Below are 24,282 nucleotides of genomic sequence, written 5' to 3' on the forward strand. Positions count from 1 at the left end.
AAAAGGCACCGAGTAAGGAGAGAAGAGAAGCAAAAGGTAAAGTCAGAGGGAAGGATATAGGTGAAAGGGGATCGGGGTGGAGGGAGGGGAAGAGGCATGGGATAGTGGGAGAAATGGATGGGCACCAGAGTGGGGGATGCTAAAAACTGAAGGACCAAATTTGACTCTAGAAATTGTGGGGATTTACCCTGCAGGTAAACTGCTGGCCTGGGCTTCTATATAAAGATTCTAACATATAAAGATCTCTCAGAGCATTTGTGACCAATATACATTCCACCGGTGCTGTCGGTGTGGAGTTTGTACGTTCTTCCTGTGAGATGTGAGTGTCTGGTTTCCTATCTCCAGGACAAGTAGGTAGGCTAATTGGTCGTTGTAAATTTCCCCCAGTGTAAGCGAGTCATAGAATCAGGAGGAAGTTAACAAGAATGTCAGGAAAATAAAATGGGATTAGTGTAAAGATGTGGTTGATGGTCTGTGCAGACTCAGTGGGCTGAAGGGCCTGTTTTCGTGCCGATTCTTTCTATGACTTCATGACCTCCGAAAATAGATCAATTATGCATTCATTTCCATGAAAGTGATGTCACAGTTTGAAAGGGTGGTCAAAAAGGCTTTCGTGACATTGCCTTCTTCAATCAGGATATGGAAAATAGATGTTGGAATGTTATACATAACGTATAACGTACAACTTATACCTCACAGTTGTACAAGAGGTCGGTGAAGCCACACTTTGAGTAATGAGTTCAGTTTTGGTCTCCCTACTACGGGAAGGATGTCATTAAACTGGAAGGTGTCCAGAGACGATTTATGAGGTTGTTGCCAGGACTTGAGGGGCTGAGCTATAGGGAGAGGTTGAGCAGGCTAAGACTTTATTTCTTGGAGCACAGGAGGTATATAAAATCATGAGGGAATGTACAGAATATTTGACGCAGGGGTAGAAGGATCAAAAACAAGAGGACATATGTTCAAGTTGAGAGAGGCAAGATTTAATACAAACCTGAGGGGCAACTTTTTCACTCAAAAGATGGTGGATACATGGAATGAGCTGCCAGAGGACGTGGTTCAGGTAGGTACTATAACAGCATTTAAAAGACACTTGAACCAGTACATGGAAAAATAAAGTTTAGAAGGATAAGAGGCAAATGCCGGCAAATGGGACTAGCTTAGATGGGAGGTCTTGGTCGGCTTGGATAAGTTGGACCAAAGGGTACTATTTCATTGTAGGTTTTTAGATGATGTGCAAAATGCCTCCTGTATTTGTTTTCATTTTTCTCTTAACAGCAGTGAAACAAGTGATTATTAAATAGATTTAACAAGGTAGCTGTTTATACACTAACAGTAAAAGTATTAACCATACTGGTACCCACAGTAAAGAGGCAGCATAATTAGCTGTAGGACAAGAGAAGCATCGCCTGTTCAATCCTTTATTTATATTTGTTTTTAAGCGGTGTTCTGCACCACTACAGTTCGAGAGGAAGGGTGTTCAAACAAGTGGCGAATTGCTTGCAGTATCAAGTCTCCTGCAGCAGTGAATTATGTGCTCAGCTCACTCACAGAGAGCAGGACATAAAGGCCCAACAGTTTGAACAGGCAGACACATTACTACAAAATCATGTACACAATGGAGCTGTGTTAAACATCAGCCCATGGTTTTCAGGAAAGTGACTCCCTCCACTCCCTTTACCCTCTGAGTCTGCACAAACTGAATGAGTTTACTTTAGACTTTATAGAAAGGGCATGGAAACAGGCTGTTCGTCCCACCGAATCCGCACTAACCAGCGCCCACCCCAAACACTAGCACTATGCTACACACTAGGGTTAATTTACAGAAACCAATTAGCCTACAAACCTGCACGTCTTTAGAGTGTTGGAGGAAACTGGAGCACCTGGAGAAAGCCCATGCAGTCACAAGAACGTGCAAACTCCGTACAGACAGCACCTGTATTCGGGATCAAACCCAGATCTCTGGCGCTGGAAGGCATCATTTCCACCGCTGTGCCACTGGGCTGCCCTTGTTTCCAAATGTTAAGCAGTTATTATTACAATTTTGCCTGAGATGGCTGAACCCGGCCACATTTCTGGGGGTCTTCGGGAGGGATTTCAAGTGTTCTCCCGTAATTTTGTCCGGATTAAAGAAGGTGCCAGACCACCAGTTGCCGTAAAATCATTGGTGGTCCTTTATCCAGTTTGATTGAATAGCATGCGCGACAAAGCTTTTCACTGTACATCGGTACACATGACAATAGTAAAAGTAGTAACCCTAACCCTAAATCTAACCAGCTTCTCCTCCCGCCTCTCCACATTCACCTTCCTTTCAAGGCATTCTTGGCTCCTGTCACCCAGTTTCTTTCTACTCTTCCACCTCCGCCATACACCCACCATCCCTCTCCCAGGATCCACATTTCACTCCCCACTTTACTTTCTTCCCAGATTCCACAATTTGCACCCTTTTGCCTTCTCTACTTATCACCTCGATTCTTGGTCACTATCTCCATTCTTGTCTCCCCCTACCTGACCCAACAGCCTATCAATCCCTTTGCACCTGAATCACCTATTATTCGCCAGCTATTGCCCCAAACCCTTCACCTCTTTCTGCCAGTTATCAAGAGTCAAGGGTGTTTTATTGTCATTTGGCCCAAACCGGAACATTGAAATTCTTACTTGCACAACAGATAGGTAAACATAGTACTGTGTAAACACCACAATAAACCAAACAAAAAAAAATCAGTATATATAAAATGAGACAAATAAATAGACAACAATAGTGTAAAACCAAACCATATTGTCCCCGTCTATATAATTCAGAGCCTATTTGGAGGATGTAGTTTTCCGAAGAAGGGTTCTGACCCACAACGTCCTTTGTCCATTCCCTCCACAAACGCTGTCTGTCCCACCGAGTTCCTCCAGCAATTTGTTTTTTGCTCTAAATTCCTCCTGCCCCATTGAGAATAAAATTGCCTGACTTTTAAAATCCAGTCTTTTACAGTCATAGTCATACTATGTGGAAACAGGCCCTTCAGCCCAACTTGCCCATGCCAACCAGCCACACTGGTTCCTTCTGCCTGTGTTTGGCCCATATCTCTCCAAATCTATCCCAAACATGTACCTGTCTAAATATTTCCTAAACATTGTGATAGTACCTGCCTCAACTACCTCCTTTGGCAGCTCGTTCCATATACCCACCACCCTTTGTGTAAAAACGTTGCCCCTCACCTTCCCATTAAATCATTCCTCCCTCACTTTGAACCTATGTCTCCTGGTTCTTGATATCCCTACACTGGGTACAAGACTGTGCATTTACCTTATCTATTCCTCTCATAATATTTTACATCTCTATTAGATCAACCCTTATCATCCTGCGCTCCAGGTATTAGACCAGGCCTGCTCAACCTCTCTTTATAGCTCAGGCCTTCCACTCCTTTTATTTCTGAACAATGAGTAACGTCTATTTTCTATGGTCTATAACATCTAGTTTATGTGTTTGAGCCATATTTCAGTCAAAATTGGGTTTGACTGTATAATTTATTAACAGTAATTCTTTTTAATTGAAACACATTTTGAAATTAGCCCAGTGTAGATTCTGTGCCTGCAACAGAAATGAAGTTGTTCTAAGCACTAGACTATGCAACTGTTCTCTCATTTATCATTATAATGACATTTTACAAGAGTCCAAATCCACTCTGTATCGAATATAGAATAACTCCCATGTTAAAGCCAATATTATCATTACACAGATCATTAATATCATTATTGTTTCTGTGCATGTCCCAGGGGATAGGAGGCCGGTTTAAACATTAGGCCAAGCAACATTTTAGTATGGGAGAGTTGTTTTTGCTGAATTCAGTTATTTTCCTGCCATCCATAATATTCAACATTCTGCAAGGGGGTCAACACAAGGAAGCCTTGCAGACAAGCCTGCGGCTGGTCTGACTAACAGCGAGGTCGTGACTTGTCGGGAATTATCCCCAGTGGTCAAGTGTATTTTGTTTAGTTTAGAGATACAGTATGGAAACAGGCCCTTTGGCCCACAGAGTCCATATCGACCATCAATCACCCGTTCACTAGTTATCCCACTCTTGCATCCTACACACCAGGGGCATTTTACAGAAGCCATGTAACCTACAAACCTGCACGTCTTTGGAATGTGGGTGGACCCGGAGTAAACCCGCCCGGTCACAGGGAGAACATGCAAACACAACACAGACAGTACCCATAGTTGAGATCAAACTCTCTGGCGCTGTGAGGCAGCAGCTCTACCAGCTGCGCTACTGTGTCTCCTTTGGAATATCTTGGGATATGAATACTTTTATCATGTCACCAAATACTGTGCAAGTGCAAGAAAATGGCAACTCGGTGATCTATCACTAATAATAATTATGCATCTTCAATCTCTCTCTATCTCTGGCAACGGTCCCCAAGTGCCTGAAAACAGCCACCATAGTGCCGGTGCCGAAAAAGTCCAAAATCACCAACCTCAACGACTACCGGCCGGTTGCCCTGACTCCAATCCCCATGAAGTGCTTCGAAAGGCTGGTCCTCTCCCATATTAAATCCAGCATCCCTGCCTCACTGGACTCCCATCAATTTGCATACAGGGCAAATAGATCGACAGAGGATGCCATCTCTCTGGCCCTTCACACTGTCCTGACTCACCTGGACAGACAGGGCACGTATGTGAGGATGCTCTTCATTGACTATAGCTCTGCATTCAATACGGTCATCCCCACCAAGCTCACCACCAAACTCCACCAGCTAGGCCTCAGCTCACCGATATGCGCTTGGATCCTGAACTTTCTCACGGAGCGACCGCAGGCAGTGAGACTGGGCCCGCACCTGTCCTCCACCATCACCCTGAGCACCGGCACACCACAGGGTTGTGTACTAAGCCCCATGCTCTACTCCCTCTTCACTCACAACTGTGTCCCTGCATTCGACACCAACACCATCGTGAAGTTTGCAGACGACACAACAGTGATTGGGCTGATCACCAACGGTGATGAAACAAAATACAGAGCGGAGGTGCAGAACCTGGCGGACTGGTGCGCCAATAACAACTTGGCACTAAACACCTCCAAGACCAAGGAGCTGATTATTGACTTCAGGAGGTCCCATTCTGGAGAATACGCCCCAATCTCCATTTATGGGGAAAGTGTGGAGAGAGTGTCCAGCTTTAAGTTTCTGGGCACTCACATTTCAGAAGACCTCACATGGTCCACCAACACCGCTGCGCTGGTCAAGAAGGCACAGCAACGACTGTTCTTCCTGAGGACATTAAAAAAGACTGGTCTGCCCCAACAGCTGCTGACAACGTTCTACCGCTGCACCACAGAGAGCATACTAACGTGTGGCATCTCTGTGTGGTATCTCAGCTGCACGGAGGCGGAGAGGAGAGCTCTTCAGCGCGTCGTCAACAGAGCGCAGAGGATCATCGGGACAGAGCTACCAGCCTTGGAGGGCATCTACCACACGCGGTGCCTCAGGAAGGCCCTCAGCATCCATAAGGACTCATCACACCCCTGCCACGGTCTGTTTCAACTACTTCCCTCCGGCAGACGTTACAAGGCCTTCTACGCCCGAACCTCCAGACTCAGGAACAGTTTCATCCCAAGAGCTATAGCGGCTCTGAACCGGCCCTAATGAGTGCCCCCCCACCCACCCCCTTTGCACAGTCTCCCTCAGATGGTCACGTCAATCAATTCAGCTTGTTTATTTATGTATTGTATTTATTTACCTCTCTTGTACATCAGTGGAGCTGCACACTAAATCTCGTTGCACTGACGTGCAATGACAATAAAAGATATATTATTATATTATTATTATATTATAAGCCAGTGAGACCACCTACCAGAGAGAACAACCTCAATCAAGTCCCCTTCGTGAATGTCTTCCGCTGACATCAGCCTCTGTAAGATGTTCTCAGAATTCAGGTCATGGCGAAAGAGTAAGATCTTGTCATACATTCCGAAAAAGCCACATTCTGGGAACTAAAAGAAAAACAAATTAGAAAATTACCAATTCTGCAAATTTAACAGCTTGCCCTCACTACTATCACTCAATGCTTAAAATGCTTAAGAAACTGGACATAATTTATTTTTTATTGCACCAATGGCCCTTTGATAACATTAACTTCAAATTTAAAAAAAATTACATCAATATCAGTACATATATATACACACACGGATACATGTTTATTAACATGAACAGATTAACAAAATGCCATTAGAAGTATAATAACCCAAATACTAGGCTTTAAAAAAGATCATTTATGCATTTTCCACAAATTATAATCCAGTTCTAAGCAATTGTAGAACATGCAACCTGTGCCTCATTTCGCACCCAATGATGATGACCAAATAAAAAAGTTGCTGGTTCTCATCCTCTAGTCCTCTATTTAACCCCAGCAACTTGTTTTTAAAATAATATCTAACTAGAACATAGAAGTGCGTGTATGAGACTAAAAGAGTATAAGAACATGAAATATGAAACAGCTCTGAATACAAACAGATCCCATCGTGGCCACAGCTCCCTATTCAACTCCTAATATTCTGTATCTAGTTCTTGAATATTCCATCTTCACAATAAATATTCCAAACTACCTCAAGAGAAACTAGTGTCAAATGAAATTTTAATTCGGAGAAAGGACACAAAGTGCTGAAGTAACTCAGCGGGTCATGGTCAGGTGATGTTTCGGGTCAGGACCTTTCTTCAGACTAATTAGGGCAGGTGGCCCAGTCAAGGATTTGTCAGAGGTTAAAGTGACCTCTGAAGTTGGAGGCCAGGTCATTGGGTACTTTTAAAATGGATATTTGGTTTGAGATTCGTCATGGTGTCAAAGGTTATGGGGAGAGAGCACAGTGGTGACAAAGTGGCGCAGCGATAGTGCGAATGTCTTAAAGCATCAGAGGCCCGGGTTCGATCCTGACCACGGGTGCTGTTTGTACAGAGTTTGCACGTTCTCTCTGAGACCGTGTAGGATTTCACTGGGTGCTTCGGTTTCCTCCCACATTCCAAAGACACACAGCAAAAGGCTGAGGGATACCAAACATGGGACAATAGGGCCAAGAAACCAATGGTGACCACTTGGTAACAAAATCTTTGCTCATTTTTCTACTTGCAAAATGTTTAATATTAATTAGAGAAAAATTCTGCTTTACCAATGCCCTGAACTGTTCCTCAACCCTTCACACAGCCTTTAATTTTCCTGATGTAAACTTCAATATTTTCCTACTGAGTCCTCCCTTCCAACAGGGAACCTCAGTAACACTGCGACCTGCTGCCCTTCCCCCTATTCCAACCGTGACCTCTCTAAACCCTCACCCTTGCATTAACCCCCCTCCCCCCCCCCACACAGTACCACCCTCAAGCCTCGTTCCACCCTTCTGACACCAACCCTTGTGTTTTCACCACCCCAGGACATGTCACCAGAACGTGCAACTAAGATAGCAATGACATGGCAACCTGACGGAAGAAGGAAAAGAGGCCGACCAAAACTCGCATGGAGGCGAACATTCCAGAAGGATTTAGAAGCCCGGGACGCAAACCTAACGAGGGTGGAAGTTGTCGCACACAACCGAACAGAATGGCGAAAGCTTGCTGCCCAGTGCACTCAACAGTGTTGGAGGAACTAAGTTTAAGTAAGATGACCTCCCTCTAAAGAAGGGTCCTGACCCGAATCGTCATCTATCCATGTTCTCTAGAGGTGCTACCTGACCCACTGCCTCCTGAGTTACTCCAGCACTTTGTTTCCTTTTCAATATTTTCTAATTTCACCAGAGACAATTTTAACATAGAGCTCTTAAAAATAGCGGAGTCAGGGGATATGGTGAGAAGGTACTGATTGTGGATAATCAGCCATGATCACAGTGAATGGCGGTGCTGGCTCGAAGGGCCGAATGGCCTACTCCTGAACCTATTGTCTTTGGTCTATAACAACATTCTCCAATTACACTTCCATGACTGATGAAGCCAGGAACAATTACAATCAGCTGCCCATTCATGTTTTAATTTCACATTCAAATTAGTTTCTCCGCTGCACCAAATTAATCGCTCATCTGGCAAAAGGCGGTTGCTGAGGAGTTCTGTAAAATTAAACCGATGGCAACTGCATGGAGTTCAGTTTCAACGCCGGCCAAGCGCCTCTACGTGGCATGCTATAAACCTGCTGCTGCTTCAGCCCTGGTGTTTACACTGTGTGTGGAATAAGTTGAGACCTTAACCCTTGGAGCGCTGCAGCAATATTTTCCTTGCCACATCCAAGTTCACAACTGATGGTTTTCATGGAGCACCTTATAAATTCAGACACAAGGTGCTAGAGTAACTCAGCGGGTCATGTTCATAAATTATAGGAGCAGTCATGCCTGATTTATCTTTCCCTCTCAACCCCATTCTCCTGCCTTCTCCCCATAACCTCTGACACCCATACTAATCAAGAATCTGTCAATCGCCGCCCAAAGAATATCCATTGACTTGGCCTCCACGGCCGTCCGTGGCAATGAATTTCACAGATTTGCCACCCTCTGACTAAAGAAGTTCCTTTTCTACTCCTCAAAAGGTATGTCCTTTTATTCTGAGGCTGTGGCCTCTGGTCCTAGACTCTCCCATTAGTGGAAATATCCTCTTCACATCCATGGGTCAGGCAGCTTCTGTGGAGGGAATGGATATGTGACATTTCAAGTCGGGATCCTTCTACAGACTCCATTTTACTGCTCTTCTGTGAAATCTCCTCAAACTAAGACCACTTTAAAGATAACGACACAAAGTGCTGGAGTAACTCAGCAGGTCAGGCAGTATCTCTGGAAAAATGGCTAAGGTGACATTTCAGGCCCCTTTTCCCGCTGTATGACTATGACTAATACTGAGGAGTACGTTTTTCATCTTGAACGACCAGCCAGAGGAAGTAGTGGAGGCAGATAGTATTAAAATATTTAAAAGACATTTGGACAGCTAGTTGGACAGGAAAGTTATGGAAGGAAACAAGTTTAATGTGGGCTTAACAGATATAGAGATCAGGGTCGGCATGAATAAGCACAGATATCTGTGCTGCACATTTCTATTAATTCTATGACTGTAATTTCTATTAATTCTATGAGTCGGGGAGTGGCCTTGTCGGGGGAAGTGCCTTGTGAGAAAAGTGCGAGTCTTTGGCTCAAGAGTCTTCAACGAGGAGGCTGAGGCAAGGAGGCTACACTTGTTTGAAATTATGACTTTTGTCTTCTGAAGAAATGGCAGGCATGTTGGTGCAGTGTGTTTGCTGCAGGATGTGGGAAGACAGGGACAATGCTGGTGCTTCTGGAAACTACACCTGCAGAAATGGTGTCCAGGTGCAGCTCCTGAACGTATTAGGGAACTGGAGAAGCAGCTGGATGACCACAGAGCCATACGGAAAAATGAGAGTTTCCTGGAGAGGACCTACAGTGAGGTTCTCACGCCAAGGATACAGGAAGAGCAAAGTTGGGTGACTGTGAGAAGTTGGAGTAACCGTGGAGTGCAGGAGACCCCAGTGGATGTGCTTGGTAACATCAGTCTTGCTTTTGTTTCATTTTTGCTCTTTAGTTACGTGTTAAAATAGTTTACTACAGCAATATTCCAGTACTCCAACTGAGGTCTAAGCAAGGTCTGGCCCAGTCTAAAGAAGGGTCCTGACCACGAAACATCACCTATCCATGTTTTCTAGAGATGCTGCCAGACCCGCTAAATTACTGCAGCACTATGTGTCTTTTTTTGTAAATCAACATCTGCAGTAGGAGTCATAGTCATGCATTGTGAAAACAGTCCCATCAGCCCAACTTGCCCATGCCAACCAACCTGTCCCTTCAACACTACTCCCACCTGCTTGCGTTTGGCCCATATCCCTCTAAACCTACCCCATGCATGTACCAGTCTAAATGTTTCTTAAATGTTGTGATAATACCTGCGTCAACTACCTCCTCCGCAGAACAGTTTGTTCCATACACCCACCACCATTTGTGTAAAAAGGTCATCCCTCAGGTTCCTATTAAATCTTTCCCCCCTCATCTTAAACCTATGGTTCCCGATTCCCCTACTGTCACAGTCTGCCCTCTCCTCATTCTCATCCACTTCACCTCCCAGTACTTTTCCACCGGTCCCTCCTTCTCCTCACCTGCCTGCCACTCCCCTCTCATCAGCCCAACTCTCCTCACATGTTGCACTCAGTTGCCTCTGATCACCAATTAACCCGGTATATAGACTCTCCTCACCATTCACACAATGCCAGATTGTTCTCAGCATTCATGCAAGACTCTCCAGCGATTTCCCGACTACGTCTCCTGCCTGCCCCTCTTCGGAACCCTCGCTCAATCCTGAGCCTCTGTGTGAGTACGGTGTACCCATTCCTGTGTTACTACTCTGTTACAGTATCGTAATAAAGTTCAGTACCAGCTATACCTGCCTGATTCTGTGCTGCTATTGGGTCCAAGCTATACCTACTTTGGGTAAAAGACTGTGCATTTACCTTGCATCTGCCTCAGAAATCCATATGGTTTCCATATACTTACAGTTGGTTCTTGTGAAACATCACACAAAACTGAATAGGCAACAAAGAACTTAATTTCAGTGCACAAGCCCTACAAAAAACAAAGCAATCCCAGATGCCATGGGCAAGTCCTGACGATGTAGAATCTGACTTCACAGGAAGCACACCTTTGTTAGAAAGAGTATTGTTCCTCAAAAGGTAGTGCAATATACGAGTTTGATAACTCATCATTAAAAACATTGCCGATAAATCCAAAACCACATTTATATTGCTGTTCTGTGGATTTCAGTGAACTCTATAGTAAAGGCACAAAGTGCTGGAGAACTCAACAGGTCAGGTAGCATCTCTGAAAATCATGGATAGGTGACGTTTCTGGTCAGGACCCTTCTTCAATCTGACTATTGACAAATCCTCTCTCTTGGCTTCCTCAGTGCAGCACAGGGTGGTCCACACCCGGGTTCAATCCTGTCCTCAGGTGCTGTCTGTGTGGAGTTTGCACATTCTCCCTGTGACTGTATGGGTTTCCTCCCACATCAAAAAGACTTGCGGGTTTGTAGGTTAATAGGCCTCTGTAAATTTCCCCTTGTGTATAGGGAGTGAATGGGAAAGTAGGGTAACACAGAACTAGTGTGAACGGGAGATCGATGGTCAGCGTGGACTTGGTGGAACGGAGCGGCCTGATCCGCACTGTATCTCTAAACTACTGAGATCCACACCATATCAGCCAATTAGTGCGATATCAAGAAGTGAGTGAGCACTGGAGTTATCAAAGGATGTAGTGCTGAAGATCTTTCCTGCAGAACTAGCAGTGCCTTTAGTCTTTAAAACAATATTTGCATGTGGGAAATTCACCAGATATGTGCTGCCTTTTGAGAACAGGATGTACAAATTAAACCTGACATGTAACCACTCAATCGGTCCACTCTCATTAGCAAAGTGATGGGAGGCAGTTGTCAACACTGGTGTCACTTTACTAACTCACTAGCAACTTGCTCACCAGTGCCCGGTTTGGATTTCACCAGAGCCATTTAGCTCCAAACTTCACCAAGGGCATGGTCCAAACATAGATCAAAGAAAGGCTTGAATCCTAGAGGTGACATGGTGGTGCAGCGGGAGAGTTGCTGCTTTACGATGCCAGAGACCCAGGTTCGATCCTGACTAGGGGGTGCTGTCTGTACGGAGTTTGTACGTTTCCCTCGTGACCGCGTGGTTTTTCTCTAGGTGCTCCAGTTTCCTCACACATTCCAAAGACGTATAGGTTTGTAGGTTTAATTGGCTTCAGTAAAAATAGTAAAATTGTCCCTCGTGTGTAGGATGGTGCTAGTGTATGGTGATTGCTGGTCGGCGCGGATTCGGTGAGCCGAAGGTCCTGTTTCCGCACTGTATCTCTAAAACTAAAAACTAAACTAGCATTGGAGGAATCCTTCAGTCCATACGTTGTCTCTTGAACATAGAATCCTTTGGGGGTGATCACTGGGAGTTACTGATAAATTATATCTGGCTCACAGGGCACTCTTCTATCAAGCTATTAAAATTATTAGAGCATTTCTCCTACCAACATCTCATCCGTATCCATGTGAGCGGTTAATTAAGTGAATTATCTCTTTCTTGCCAGCTCATAAATAAAAAGCTGTCGACCAGGTCATGAACAAACATTTATAATGCGGAAAAGCATAACAGTTAAACGACTGGAGTAACAGCCATAGGCTGGGATTATTGATCGAGAGAGACAAGCTTGGGTCCTACTGCAAGAGAATTCAGTTAATTAAATACATTTGGAATCAAAAGCTAGTCTCAGTAAATGGCAGCTGTGATGCTGGAAAATTGTCACAAATTCTCAGCTGGTCCACCAATGCCTAGGAGGGTGAGAAGTCTGACATGGCTAGTTGCAACACTGGACCTTACACTTGGTTGACTCTGACCAACCCCTTTGGTTCAGAGCAATTAGGAATGGACACGAAGCAACAGTCTTGCCTGTAAAGTTCAACCCTGCGGACATATATAAAGAAGACATACGGAACTACAGATGCTGGAATTTTGTGTAGACAGACTCTGAAAAAGGGTCGCGACCCGAAATGGTTCAATGGTGAAACTGCACAGTGAAAGTCTTTTTGCATATTTACACAAGCAGATGCCGCCATGTTTTGGCACCATTTTCCAAAACAGGTCCGCCCGGCACTCTGTCTACTGGAGCAATTCCCGATCCGGATAAGCCCCAGGCACCTGCAGGGCCCACCTCCGTTGCTTTCGACTGAGTTCGCCCACGAACCGACATCACTCTCCTCGCCTGGCCTTCTTTGTGTCCTGGGGGCGCCTCATGCAGCCGACCTTGAAGGCACTGGAGAGATTACCCCGGTTCACCCTCCTCCTTGGCTAATCGTGGCCAATCTATGTTTCCCTTTTCAACCCCATTCTCCTGCCTTCTCCCCGTACCCTTTGACACCCTTACTAATTAAGAACTTATCAATCTCCGCTTTAAAAATACCCAATGACTTTGCCCCCACAGCCGTTTATGGCAATGAATTCCACAGATTCACCACCCTCTGGCTGAAGAAATTCCTCCTCATCATTTTTATTCTGAGGGGCCTCGTCCTAGACTCTCCCACTAGTGGAAATATCCTCTCCACATCCACTCTATCAAGACCCATGATGAAAAGAACAATTATTAATGTGAGCAACAGTGAATTCTGAATTAACAGAAGAAATTAAATTGGCTCTTCTTTGTTAGTCATACAGCATGGCCTGAGGCCCTTCAGCCCCACCGATCCTTGCCAACCAAGGTGCCTTCCACAGCAAGTCCTATTTGGCTGCATTAAACCAAGCACAGTAAATGACTAGACTTTGAGGAGGATTGTAGAACATAAGCAACCTAAATACTCACACCTATTTCCCCCGCCCTTCCAAATACATTCCTTCCCCATTATTCACAATTCTTCAATCCTTTTGATCTTTGGGCATTGCCATTATTTGCCTATCAAAACCCCTCCCTACCTGTATTAACCTGTTACCTGCTAGGCTTTGTTCTGCCCCTCCTCTCTTCCAATCTTCCAGCTTTCTTAATCCAACCCCTCCAATCAGTCTGAAGAACGGTCCTGTCCGTAACGTCACCCATCCATGTTCTCCATATTCTCCATTGAACTACTCCGACACATTGTGTTTTTTTTGGTAAATAAGCATCTGCAGTTCCTTGTATGTACGGTACAAGTACATAGTTCCCTGAATGTGATGAGTTAGGGAACCTTTCCTATTCATGAACCAGTCCAAATGTCTTTTACCCAAATGGAATTTGACCCACAACCCTCGTGAAATACTTGCCCCTCGGGTCACGTTTAAATCTTTCCCCTCTAACCTTAAATTGATGCCCTCAAGTTATAAAAATTCCTACTGTAGGAAATAGACTGATCATCTATCTTGTCTGTGCCTCGCTAGATTTTACACTCTATAGTATCATATCGTATTTTATAAACCCAAACCAGCCTACCTCTGTCGATCCTCTTGATCATCTTTTTAAAATAAATTTAATTACATTTCGGAGACTTAATTACCCATGCACAAAGTCATGCCGACTATCCCTCATCAGTCCTTGTGGGTAGATCCTGTCACGCGGAATCCCCTCTGGTAACTTCCCCCCATCTGATGCGTTTAGGGCCTGTCCCACTTAGGCGACTCTTTAGGCGACTGCCAGGGACTAGTTTTAATGGAATTCACCTATGACACCTGGCGACAACCTACAACAGCACATACGACAACAAAAATGGTCGCCACTGTCACCAAAACATTTTCAACATGTTGAAAAATTTGCGGCAGTCGCCTGTAGTCGCCCAAAATATCGCCTAAGTGGGTCAGGCCCATAACAATAACCAAGGGCCATCTTAACACTGCAAGTGTTCCCTTTTGTTTCAAATGTATAATTTAAAATCCATGACTGACATGAACACTTACTCTTGCAAAAAAAACTAAAGCCCGAGTTTTGCAAAAGCAACTCAAAGTGCTGGAATAATGCAATAGGTCAGGCAGCATCGATGGAGAAAAAGGATAGGTAATGTTTCGGGTTGGGATCTGAGATGCTGCCTAACCCGCTGAGTTACTCCTGCACTGTGTCTTTTTTTTGTAAAAAAAAATGTAACCGCCATCTACAGTTCATTGTGTCCATCCCCAGCACCTGCAAATGTTCAACCTGTTTTTCTCCGACCACCAGCGGCGGCAGGGAGATGACTGCCCTGCCGGCAGTCTGTGCGTTTTTTCATTCTTTTTGTTATTTTTTAGTTTGTTAAAAGTTTTGTTTTTAATGTTCTTCGGTTGTTTTATGAGGGGGGAGGGGATTGGGGCAAACTTTTTTCCAAGCTCTTACCTTCCCGGAGATGTGATCAATTTTCGGATCACATTCTCCGTGCTCTGCGGCCTACCTTCGATGGAGCTGGAAGCCTCCTCGGACTGTCGTGAGCCCCACCGCGGGGTGCGGACTTAACATCGGAGCTGATCCCTTGCCTGGGATCGCTCCCACCGTGACCACCGTGGACTTTAACATCAAGGGCTCACAGTCTCGGGTGAGGCTAGTCGGGAAGCTCCAACGTCGCGGTAGGTTCGACCAGCCCCGACGTGAGGTTCGATCGTCCAGCGCGGGGGAGCTGACATCCCCTCGATGCGGGAGCGGATCGCCTCGACGCGGAGGGCCCGAACGCCGCCGGCTACGGGAGTCAAGATCGTCCTGTCAACGAGGGCTCAAGGCCCACGACTGAGGAAGAACTAAGGGAAGGACTTGAACTTTATTTCGCCTTCCATCACAGTGAGGAATGTGTAGGAGTCACTGTGGTGGATGTTCATGTTAAAGTGTGTTTTTGAAGTGATCTGTTACTTTTAATTGTATGACTGACCTGGCCAATGAAATTCCTCGTATGTTGCAAAACATACTTGGCTAATAAAGTGTGATTCTGATTCTGATTCTGATTCCTGCATTGGCACTGTTGAATCCAGTCAGGATTTTCTGTTTCAATGAGATCACCCTCATTCTCCTTTATTCAAGACAGTCAGGGGCAAATCAGCTTAACCTCTCCTCGTGGGCGGAACTCTGCCAGGAATCAATCTGGCAAGTGAATTTTCAGTCTTTACGTTTTCAGAAATTACGTTTTCAATATGGATAAAGAAGAGTAGTGTTTCGGATACTCAAAGTGCAGATTTCACCCTGTTAAATGGTCTGACCTTTATTTAATTTTATCTCGACAGGATCGGACAAAACATCCTACTGATTGAGAGCGTTGGCAAAAAGCACCAAGAAGCCCATGTTTGTAAGGATATGACAAGCGCTTCCTACGTGTCACTTCCTGTTCCACAGCATCCTTGTTCCAAGGCTTCCCTGCTTCATGTTGCAAAATAGGATTCGGCAAACAATTCTGACCTTATGCGGGTCAGATCAGCTGCAATCGGTGCCGCCGTAGCTTTGCAAACAACTTCTATGAAAACAATCAATCACATACAATGTAGTCCACAGGAAGGGCACATCATGCAGTGCTGTACACTGTTGCAACAGAGACCCGACTGGAATTCCACTCATCTTTCCAAGATTCCTTGAAAGGGGAGACAATTTACACAGCCTTTTTGCCATAATTGCGGAGTACTGCAAATTCAGTAACTATATGTTCCAATAGGGAATCTCTATAGTGTAAGAAGAAGGGTCCCAACCTATAACTTCACCGAAGATAAGACACAAAATGCTGAAGTAACTCAGCTGGTCAGGCAGTATCTCTGGAGAAAAGTAATAAGTGATGTTTCAGGTCAAGAAACGTCACCTATTACCTTTCTCCAGAAATGCTGTCTGACCCACTGAGTTACTCCAGCATTTTGTGTCTACGTCATCTATCCATGTTCTCCAGAGAAGCTGCCTGATCCTTTGTGTCTTTTTTCCAAATTAAGTACTTTCAGAGTTGTATATGTGGATGGGAGATTTAGTTTAAACCAACTAAAAGAGAAATCGAAACCAGCGCTGAGTTTGACTTAAAAGTAAATGGTGAGCAGGCTGGTACAGCCTAAAACACCAAAAATGAACCCTGTTGAAAAGATTTGTGGCTTTCTTCTTACTGTGTTTATTTGGAGGAAATTATTGCACATGCTGGGCTGAACAACAAAGTCTGACAGTAACAGAGATAGAACTGCATTCATCAGCCATACTCAATGTTGTGGATCTGGTAGAAGAATATGCTGTTCTCAGGGAAAACATTCGGAGACCGACATCAAGTGCTGCTGGACGATCATTAACTTGGTAAAAGACGCTCTGTGGGGCAGGCCCACAGTCTCCAGTCCTTCCGCCATTGAACATTGAAGTGCAGAGTCTGGTGGGGACATCCCTCAAACAAGGGAAGGGACATAACTCCAGGGAGCCACAAGGGTGACAAGGTATTTGTGTAAAGGTAGGTGCAAACATTACTGAGTATGACATTAATGAGAATGTCTGGAGAGGTTTTGTTCAGTTTTTGTTTTGTATATTTTTTTAAATTCTGAATAAAATTTGTTTTAGAAAATGAGATTAAAAATAGCCTGTTCCTGCTATCCCATCCTCCTCTGTCATGAATGCAGAGTGAAATACGTATTTGCTTGACTTTGCTTCAAGTCCTAAGTTTTTATCAACACACAGGTCATATTTTTCAATTCAGCAAAGCTCCTTCCTCTTAGGGGACTTTTTTTCCTGCCGGAAACATGCCTCAGCTGAGCTCTTAATTCTCCCGGCAAACAGCTGTTAGGAGAGCAAGAACAATCCAGAGATTCACTTCCACATCATGGAAAGGAGCAAGTGAAGGGCAGCCAGCATGACAATAAAACACTTTTAACACTTGATGTGGTGCATCTTGGTCGGCATGGGCAAGTTGGGCCGAAGGGCCTGTGTCCGTTCCACGACTAGAAATCTATCTAAATCAGTGGTTCTTTACCTTTTTGGCCCCACGGCCCCATCAGACATTCTTGGTCAGTACCGTGACCCCAAAACAAAAATTGAAAAAAAAAGTCTGATTTATTAAAACATGTCTGCCAATACTCAGTCAATGGGATGGCTGAAATTGCACACAAAAGTCATGGCAATAGAGAGTGCTAAACAATGACCAATGGATCATCAAGAGTCAAGAGTGTTATACTTGTTATACCGCTAGGACCAGAACAATGAGATTCTTACTTGCTGCAGCTTTACTGGAGCATGAATTCAACACAACAAATAAATATTGTGCCATTAATAAAAAAAGAATGAGTAAAAATGGAAAGATGCCGGTTTACAAAGGAGGACACAATGTGCTGGCGTAACTCAGCGGGTCAGGCAGCATCTCTGGAGAACGTGGATAGGTAACGTTTCATTTTCAGTCCCTTCTGCAGACTCAAGTCTCGGTTATTGCAAGATCACAATAGTGCAAGCCGAACTGTGCAGTGCGTTCTTATATAAAATCTATCATAGTTGTGGTTGCGGTTGTGCAAGAGTCTGATGGTTGTTGGGAAGAAGCTGTTCTTGAACCCGATGATCACGGTTCTCAGGCTGCTGCACCTTCTTCCCGATGGTAGAAGTGACATGAGGACCTGGCCAGGGTGGTGTGGCTCTTTGACGCCACTAACTGATGATGATAATAGATGGTAACAGAAACAAAAATACAGAGTCAGGGGTGAAAGGGGGAGATGAAAACTATCTCCTAAATGTAACCTTCAAATCAATTTTCAGAAAGATCCAATTATGAACTCGGCCTTCAAACAAAATGTCATTTTCATTCACTAACGCAAACCATTCAGCATTGCGGGGTAGTTTATGCCTTGTCAAAGAAATATAAAAATACATTCTATCCTCATTGCTCACTTTTGGGAACCAGTGAATGCATTTTGCATACAGAATAATGAAAGGCCTTGATAGAGTGGATGTGGAGAGGATGTTTCCACGAGTGGGAGAGTTTAGGCACAGCCTCGGAATAAACGGACGTACTTTTAGAATGGAAATGAGGAGGAATTTATTTAGCCAGATGGTGGTGAATCTGTGGAATTCATTGCTTCAGATGGCTGCGGTGGCTGAGACGGGCCATTTTTAAAGAAGTCAGTACTTGATTATTACGGACATCAAAGGTCAGGGAGAAGACTGCAGAATGGGGTTGAGAAGGAAAAATAGGTTAGCCATGATCGAGTGGCAGAGTGGACTCGATGGGCTGAATGGCATAATTCTGCTCCCTTGTTTTATGGTCTTATAAAACTCCCAGATTAAGTAAGGACAGAATGAAAAAAGTAAAAACGAGGTCTGCAAAATTTTGCTGCAAGGCTAAAAAATCAATGGGAATATTGTTTCCTTCCCAAATCTTGGCACTGAAATGTTAACAAAATAAGCATTAATAGATAGACGAGAACTGTTGGAGATGCTGCATTCATAGAGTCTTACAGTGTGCACAGGCCCTTCGGCCCACCTTGCACACACTGGCCAACACTAGTCTCACCTGCCTGCTTTTAGCCTATATCCTTCTAAACCTATCATATCCATGTACCTATCTAAATATTTCTTAAACGCAATGATAGTATCTCCCTCAACTACCTCCTCCGGCAGCACATTCAATACACAAACCACATGTGTGAAAAAGTTACCGCTAAGGTTCCTATTAAATCGCCCCCCCACCCCCACCCCCCTCACCTGAAACCTATGTCGTCTAGTTCTCGATTCCCCTACTCTGGGGAAGAGACTCTGTGCGTCTATCAGATCTATTCCTCTCATAATTTTGTACTCCTCTATCAGATCATCCTTCATCCTCCTGCATCCAAAGAAAGTTTAACTGCATATTTTTAAGAATGCATATATGCATAGGTGAATACGCAGTTCAACTTTTTTTTTGAAAAGCCTGCAGTCCCATTCTCCATGTTGGAGAGTAGCAAATAAATTGAAAGTCAAAATAATAACTTTTGTATCCTTATGTCATTATAGTGGTTTTATTATAATATATTATTGATTAATTCAAACGAGCAGCATACCATAGGGAGTGGATTTTTTCTGGACTTAGTACCAGTCTTAAAGTTGCTAAAATTATCGCCATTGCACAAGTACAGGCCCCTTTCCTAGCTAACATTTGAAATTGTTGTAAAATTAGAAACAAGGAACTGCAGATGCTGGTTTACAATAAAAGGACACAAAGTGCTGGAGTAACTCAGCAGATCAGGCAGCATCTCTGGAGAACATGGATAGGTGATGTTTCGGGTCAGGGCCCTTCTTCAGACTGATCAGCCATAACCACATGTTCATGTTTCCCACTTTTGTCTGAAGCATCAGAGCCACAAATCGGCGATGTGTTTACATTTAACTATTGCCAGACAGAGGACGTCAAGTGATCGTTTGTGTTAGATTTGATTTGATTTGATTTAATTTATTGTCATTGTCTTCAATGAAGAGACAACAAAATTATTTTTCCCTTAGTCATACTAATAAATAAATAAATAAATGAGATTTTAAAAAAAACACAAAACACAGAACACAGTTGTCCACAACACAAACATCCCCACAGCAGCACCAAAGTTCCCCACTGTGAGGGAAGGAACCAAAGTCCAGTCAACCTCCTCGCTGAAGTTCCCCAATGTTCACCCGTGGTCAGGGCCTCTCGAGCACCCCGTAGTCGCCGCTATGGGCGGCCCGATGTTCAGGCCCTCTCACCGGGAACCTCTTGTCGGCCACCTTCCACCGGAGTCCGCGGCTTCCGATGTCCACAGGCTGCGCTGGGCGGCGATTCGCGCTGGCGACCCCCGGCAAAGAGTCCCAGGCCTCCGCGATGTTAAAGTCAGCGCCGCCCGCGATGTTGTAGCAACGACCCAACACTCCGGAGCTCTATGCTGCGATCCCAGGAAGGCCTCGCCCGCTCCGCTATTTTTCCAGCGCCTCACCGTCGCTGAAGCTCTGGTCCGGTCCCGGCAGGAAAGGCTGCGCCAATCCAGCTGGTAGGCCACGAGGGGGGGGGGGGGCAAGGACGCGACGCTGATAATAACCGCATCCTCGCCAGGAAGTGACTGAAGGACGGTTTCCCCCTTACCCTACCCACTTCCCCCCACATTAAATACCGAAAAGAAACTAAAAAAAACACACTCTAAACATAATAAAATATAAAAAGACAGCCAGACCGTGGGCGGAGGCAGCTAGCAACAGCGCCACCGGATGTCCATAATAAGTTTCAAATAGAGTTACAAATATCTTTTCAATATTATTATACCTGCGTCAACTACCTTCTCTAAAAGTTTGTTCCATTTATCTACCAGCCTCGGAGTGAAAAAGTTGCCCCTCAGGTTCCTATTAAATCTTTCCCCTCTCACCTTAAACCTATGTCCTTTGGTTCTTGATTCCCATGCTCTGGCTAAAAGATGTATCTTCATCTATTTATCTATTCCCTTCATGATCATATACACCTTTATAAGTTCACCCCCTCAGCCCCAAGCGTTCCAAGGAATATCATCCTAGCCTGCCCAACCTCTCCCCATAACTCAGGCCCACAGGTTCTGGCAAGGTCCTTGTAAAAGTTGTTGGCACAGGTTTTCAGGCTCCCCTTGGTACAATATGATTCAATAAGAATCTTTGGATAGAGTTTCTGCAAATCATACATTTGTCATTTTTGCCTATGGCATGACACATTTATTCTCTGTGCTGTCACAGTTCCCCAAATTCAAAGGGCGAGTTTTCAGGATTATTGCCGATTTGAAATTCAAATTCTTTATTAATCAAATTCCAACAAATCGGAATCAGAAGTTTGATTCTATTTTTTATTATTCTTGTGTGCTTTATTTTATAACTTGTTAGTTAAATGCGAAAATTGGATGATTAATGATCTTTAATAGAGACTGATCAGTGAGGGGTGGCACAGCAGGGCTGGTAGAGCTGCTGCCTCACAGCACCAGAGGCACGGGTTCAATCCTGACCTCGGGTGTTGCCTGTGTGGAGTTTGTACGTTCTCCTTGTGACCACATGAGTTTCCTCTGGGTGCTCTGGTTTCTTCCCACATCCCTAAGATGTGCAGGTTTGTAAGTTAATTGGCCACTGTAAAATGCCCTTAGTGTAGTTTGGTTTAGAGATATTGCAAGGAAAGATGCTCTTCGTCCCAACGAGTCCGCACTGACGATTTCTATCCTACACACTCGGGACAACTTACCAAAGCCAATTAACCTACAAGCCTGCATGTTTATGGAATGTCGGTGGAAAAGCAGAGCACCCGGAGAAAACCCACGCAGTCACATGGAGGACATACAAACACCATACAGATTTGCAGCACCACAGTGCCGCCCTTGGGGCCAAAGGAGTGGTTGAGAAAGCGAGATATGATAGAACTAATGTGAGCAGATGATTGATGGTTGGCGTGGACTTGGTGGGCCGAAGTGCCTGTTTCCATGCTCTATCTCTAAATTAAAATTAGTTCCGTTGAGAGACGCATTGCTTCCATTGTCCACATGTTACAAATGATAATCTGGCCCAGCAATGTGGAAACGCGATATTTTTCTTCAAACTATTTTCTAAAAATTGGCAAGAGTGCAATAGCGTGACCATGATCACATTTGCACCATTCGCCGTGGCAAATAGGAACTTAAATCCTGATTTCCCCTTTTCCCTCACCAGCATTTTAGGGCTATTTTAGTGCGATAATCGTTTTGATCGTCAAGTTTTGTATTTCCCCAAACTAATAATGTTCCTAATGTAGCTCAGTGATCCCTGGTAAACCAGACAGGAATAAACAAAGACTTCAGAAGAATCTTTCACCCTGTAAAAGTTTACTGTCACATGTAATGAGGTACAGCGAAAAGCTTTTTGTTTCATGCTATGCAGACAGTGGAAGGACTATACATGATTACAATGAAGCCGTCCAAAGTATGCAGCTATAGTGGGGATATTGAGAATTACAGTGCCCTCCATAATGTTTGGGACAAAGACCCTTCATTGATTTATTTGCATCTGTACTCCACAATTTGAGATTTGTAATAAAAAATAACACATGTGGTTAAAGTGCACAATGGCACATTTTATTAAAGGCCATTTTTACATGTTTTGGTTTTGCACTTTTTGTAAAGCTTATATTTTATAATAGAACTCACCAAAGTAAATTAATTGCACAGTAATTATAGCTTCCACCAGCAATGATACGGAGGTGCTTCCACTGTCTTGAAAGTTCAACCTTAACAGGCTAGGTTTACATTTATTATAGTCACGTGTGCTTGACTTATGCTTGACTAATCTTTTGGAATTTTTTGAGGATGTAACAAGTCGAATGGATAAGGGAGAGCCAGTGGATGTGGTGTATCTGGACTTTCAAAAAGCCTTTGACAAGGTCCCACACAAGAAATTAGTGTGCAAAATTAGAGCACATGGTATTGGAGGTAGGGTATTGACATGGATAGAGAACTGGTTGGCAGACAGGAAGCAAAGAATAGGAATTAATGGGTCCTTTTCAGAATGGCAGGCAGTGACGTGGAGTACCGCAAGGCTCGGTGCTGGGACCCCAGTTGTTTACAATATATATTAACGATTTAGACAAGGGAATCAAACGTAACATCTCTAAGTTTTGCGGATGACACAAAGCTAGGTGGCACTCTGAGCTGCGAGGAGGATACCATGAGGCTGCAGGGTGACTTGGATAGATTGGGCGAGTGGGCAGAAGCATGGCAGATGGTCGACTGGGCTTGTATTCACTGGAATTTAGGATGAGAGGGAATCTTATAGAAACATAAAATTCTTAAGGGATTGGACAGGGTAGATGCAGGAAAAATGTTCCTGATGTTGGGGGAGTTCAAAACCAGGGGTCACAGTTTAAGAATAAGGGGTAGGCCATTTAGGACTGAGATGAGGAAAAACTTTTTCATACAGAGAATTGTGAATCTGTGCAATTCTCTGCCACAGAAGGCAGTGGAGGCCAATTCACTGGATGTGTTCAAGGGAGAGTTAGACTTAGCTAAAGGAATCACGGGATACCGGGGAAAAAGCCGGAAAGGGGTACTGATTTTGGATGATCAGCCATGATCATATTGAATGGCGGTGCCGGCTTTTGTTTTGTGAAAACCTTTGTTTTGTATGCCAGCCAAACAGATCCAAAATGTCACCTATCCATGTTCTCCAGAGATGCTTCCTGATCCACTGAGTTACTCCAGCACTCTGTATCTTTTTTTGTAAACCAGCATCTGCAGTTCCATATTTCTACATCAATTTTACAATCTACAAAGAGAATCCAAATATGTGATTTGTATGAAATTCTATTTTAACTGGTGATTGCAGGAATAATAGCAATTGCTTGTTATTTTTGACATCAGTCTGACTTCAGTCTGTATCGGGAATAATGGTAGTGGGGAACCAAGAATAGTCTTATGAAAGCAAAGACGCTTTTCCCCAGGGTAAGGGGAATCAAGAACAAGAGGACATGGATTTAAGGTGAGAGGGGCAAGATTTAATCGGAACCTGAGGGGCAACTTTTTCACTCATATGGTGGGCATATGGAATGAGATGTTGGGGGAGGAAGTTGAGGCAGGTACTATAACAAGATTTAAAGGACAAGCACATGGATAGGGCAGGTTCAGAGGGATGTGGGGCAAACACAGGCAAATGGGACTAGCTTCGATGGGACATCTTGCTCGGTATGAACGACTTGGGCTAATGGGCCTGTTTCTGTGCTGTATAACGCCGAGTCAGACCTCGTATAGAATTGATTCTTGAGGGGAATTGAGAGTTAATGCCACTGGATTTCAACATTTTGTCAGCTGTTGATTTGAATTAGGCAAATGTCTCTATCTGTGGTTTACCCTGGTTACTGGGACTCGGCTATCAAATGCTGTCTGTTTGA

General features: G+C 44.2%; 1 protein-coding gene across 3 annotated transcripts in view; it reads right to left on the reverse strand.

Moving 5' to 3' along the window:
- Positions 1–24,282, reverse strand: part of prkd3 (protein kinase D3) — a 281,534-nt gene that overhangs the window by 149,750 nt on the left and 107,502 nt on the right. For all 3 annotated transcript variants that reach the window (XM_033025439.1, XM_033025437.1, XM_033025438.1), the window contains exon 3: positions 5,843–5,981. In XM_033025439.1, coding sequence (XP_032881330.1) covers positions 5,843–5,981 — 139 coding nt within the window. The remainder of the gene's footprint in view (positions 1–5,842; positions 5,982–24,282) is intronic.

The sequence above is a fragment of the Amblyraja radiata genome, chromosome 8 (genome assembly GCF_010909765.2).
Source record: "Amblyraja radiata isolate CabotCenter1 chromosome 8, sAmbRad1.1.pri, whole genome shotgun sequence".
NCBI classification, from domain to species: Eukaryota; Metazoa; Chordata; class Chondrichthyes; order Rajiformes; family Rajidae; genus Amblyraja; species Amblyraja radiata.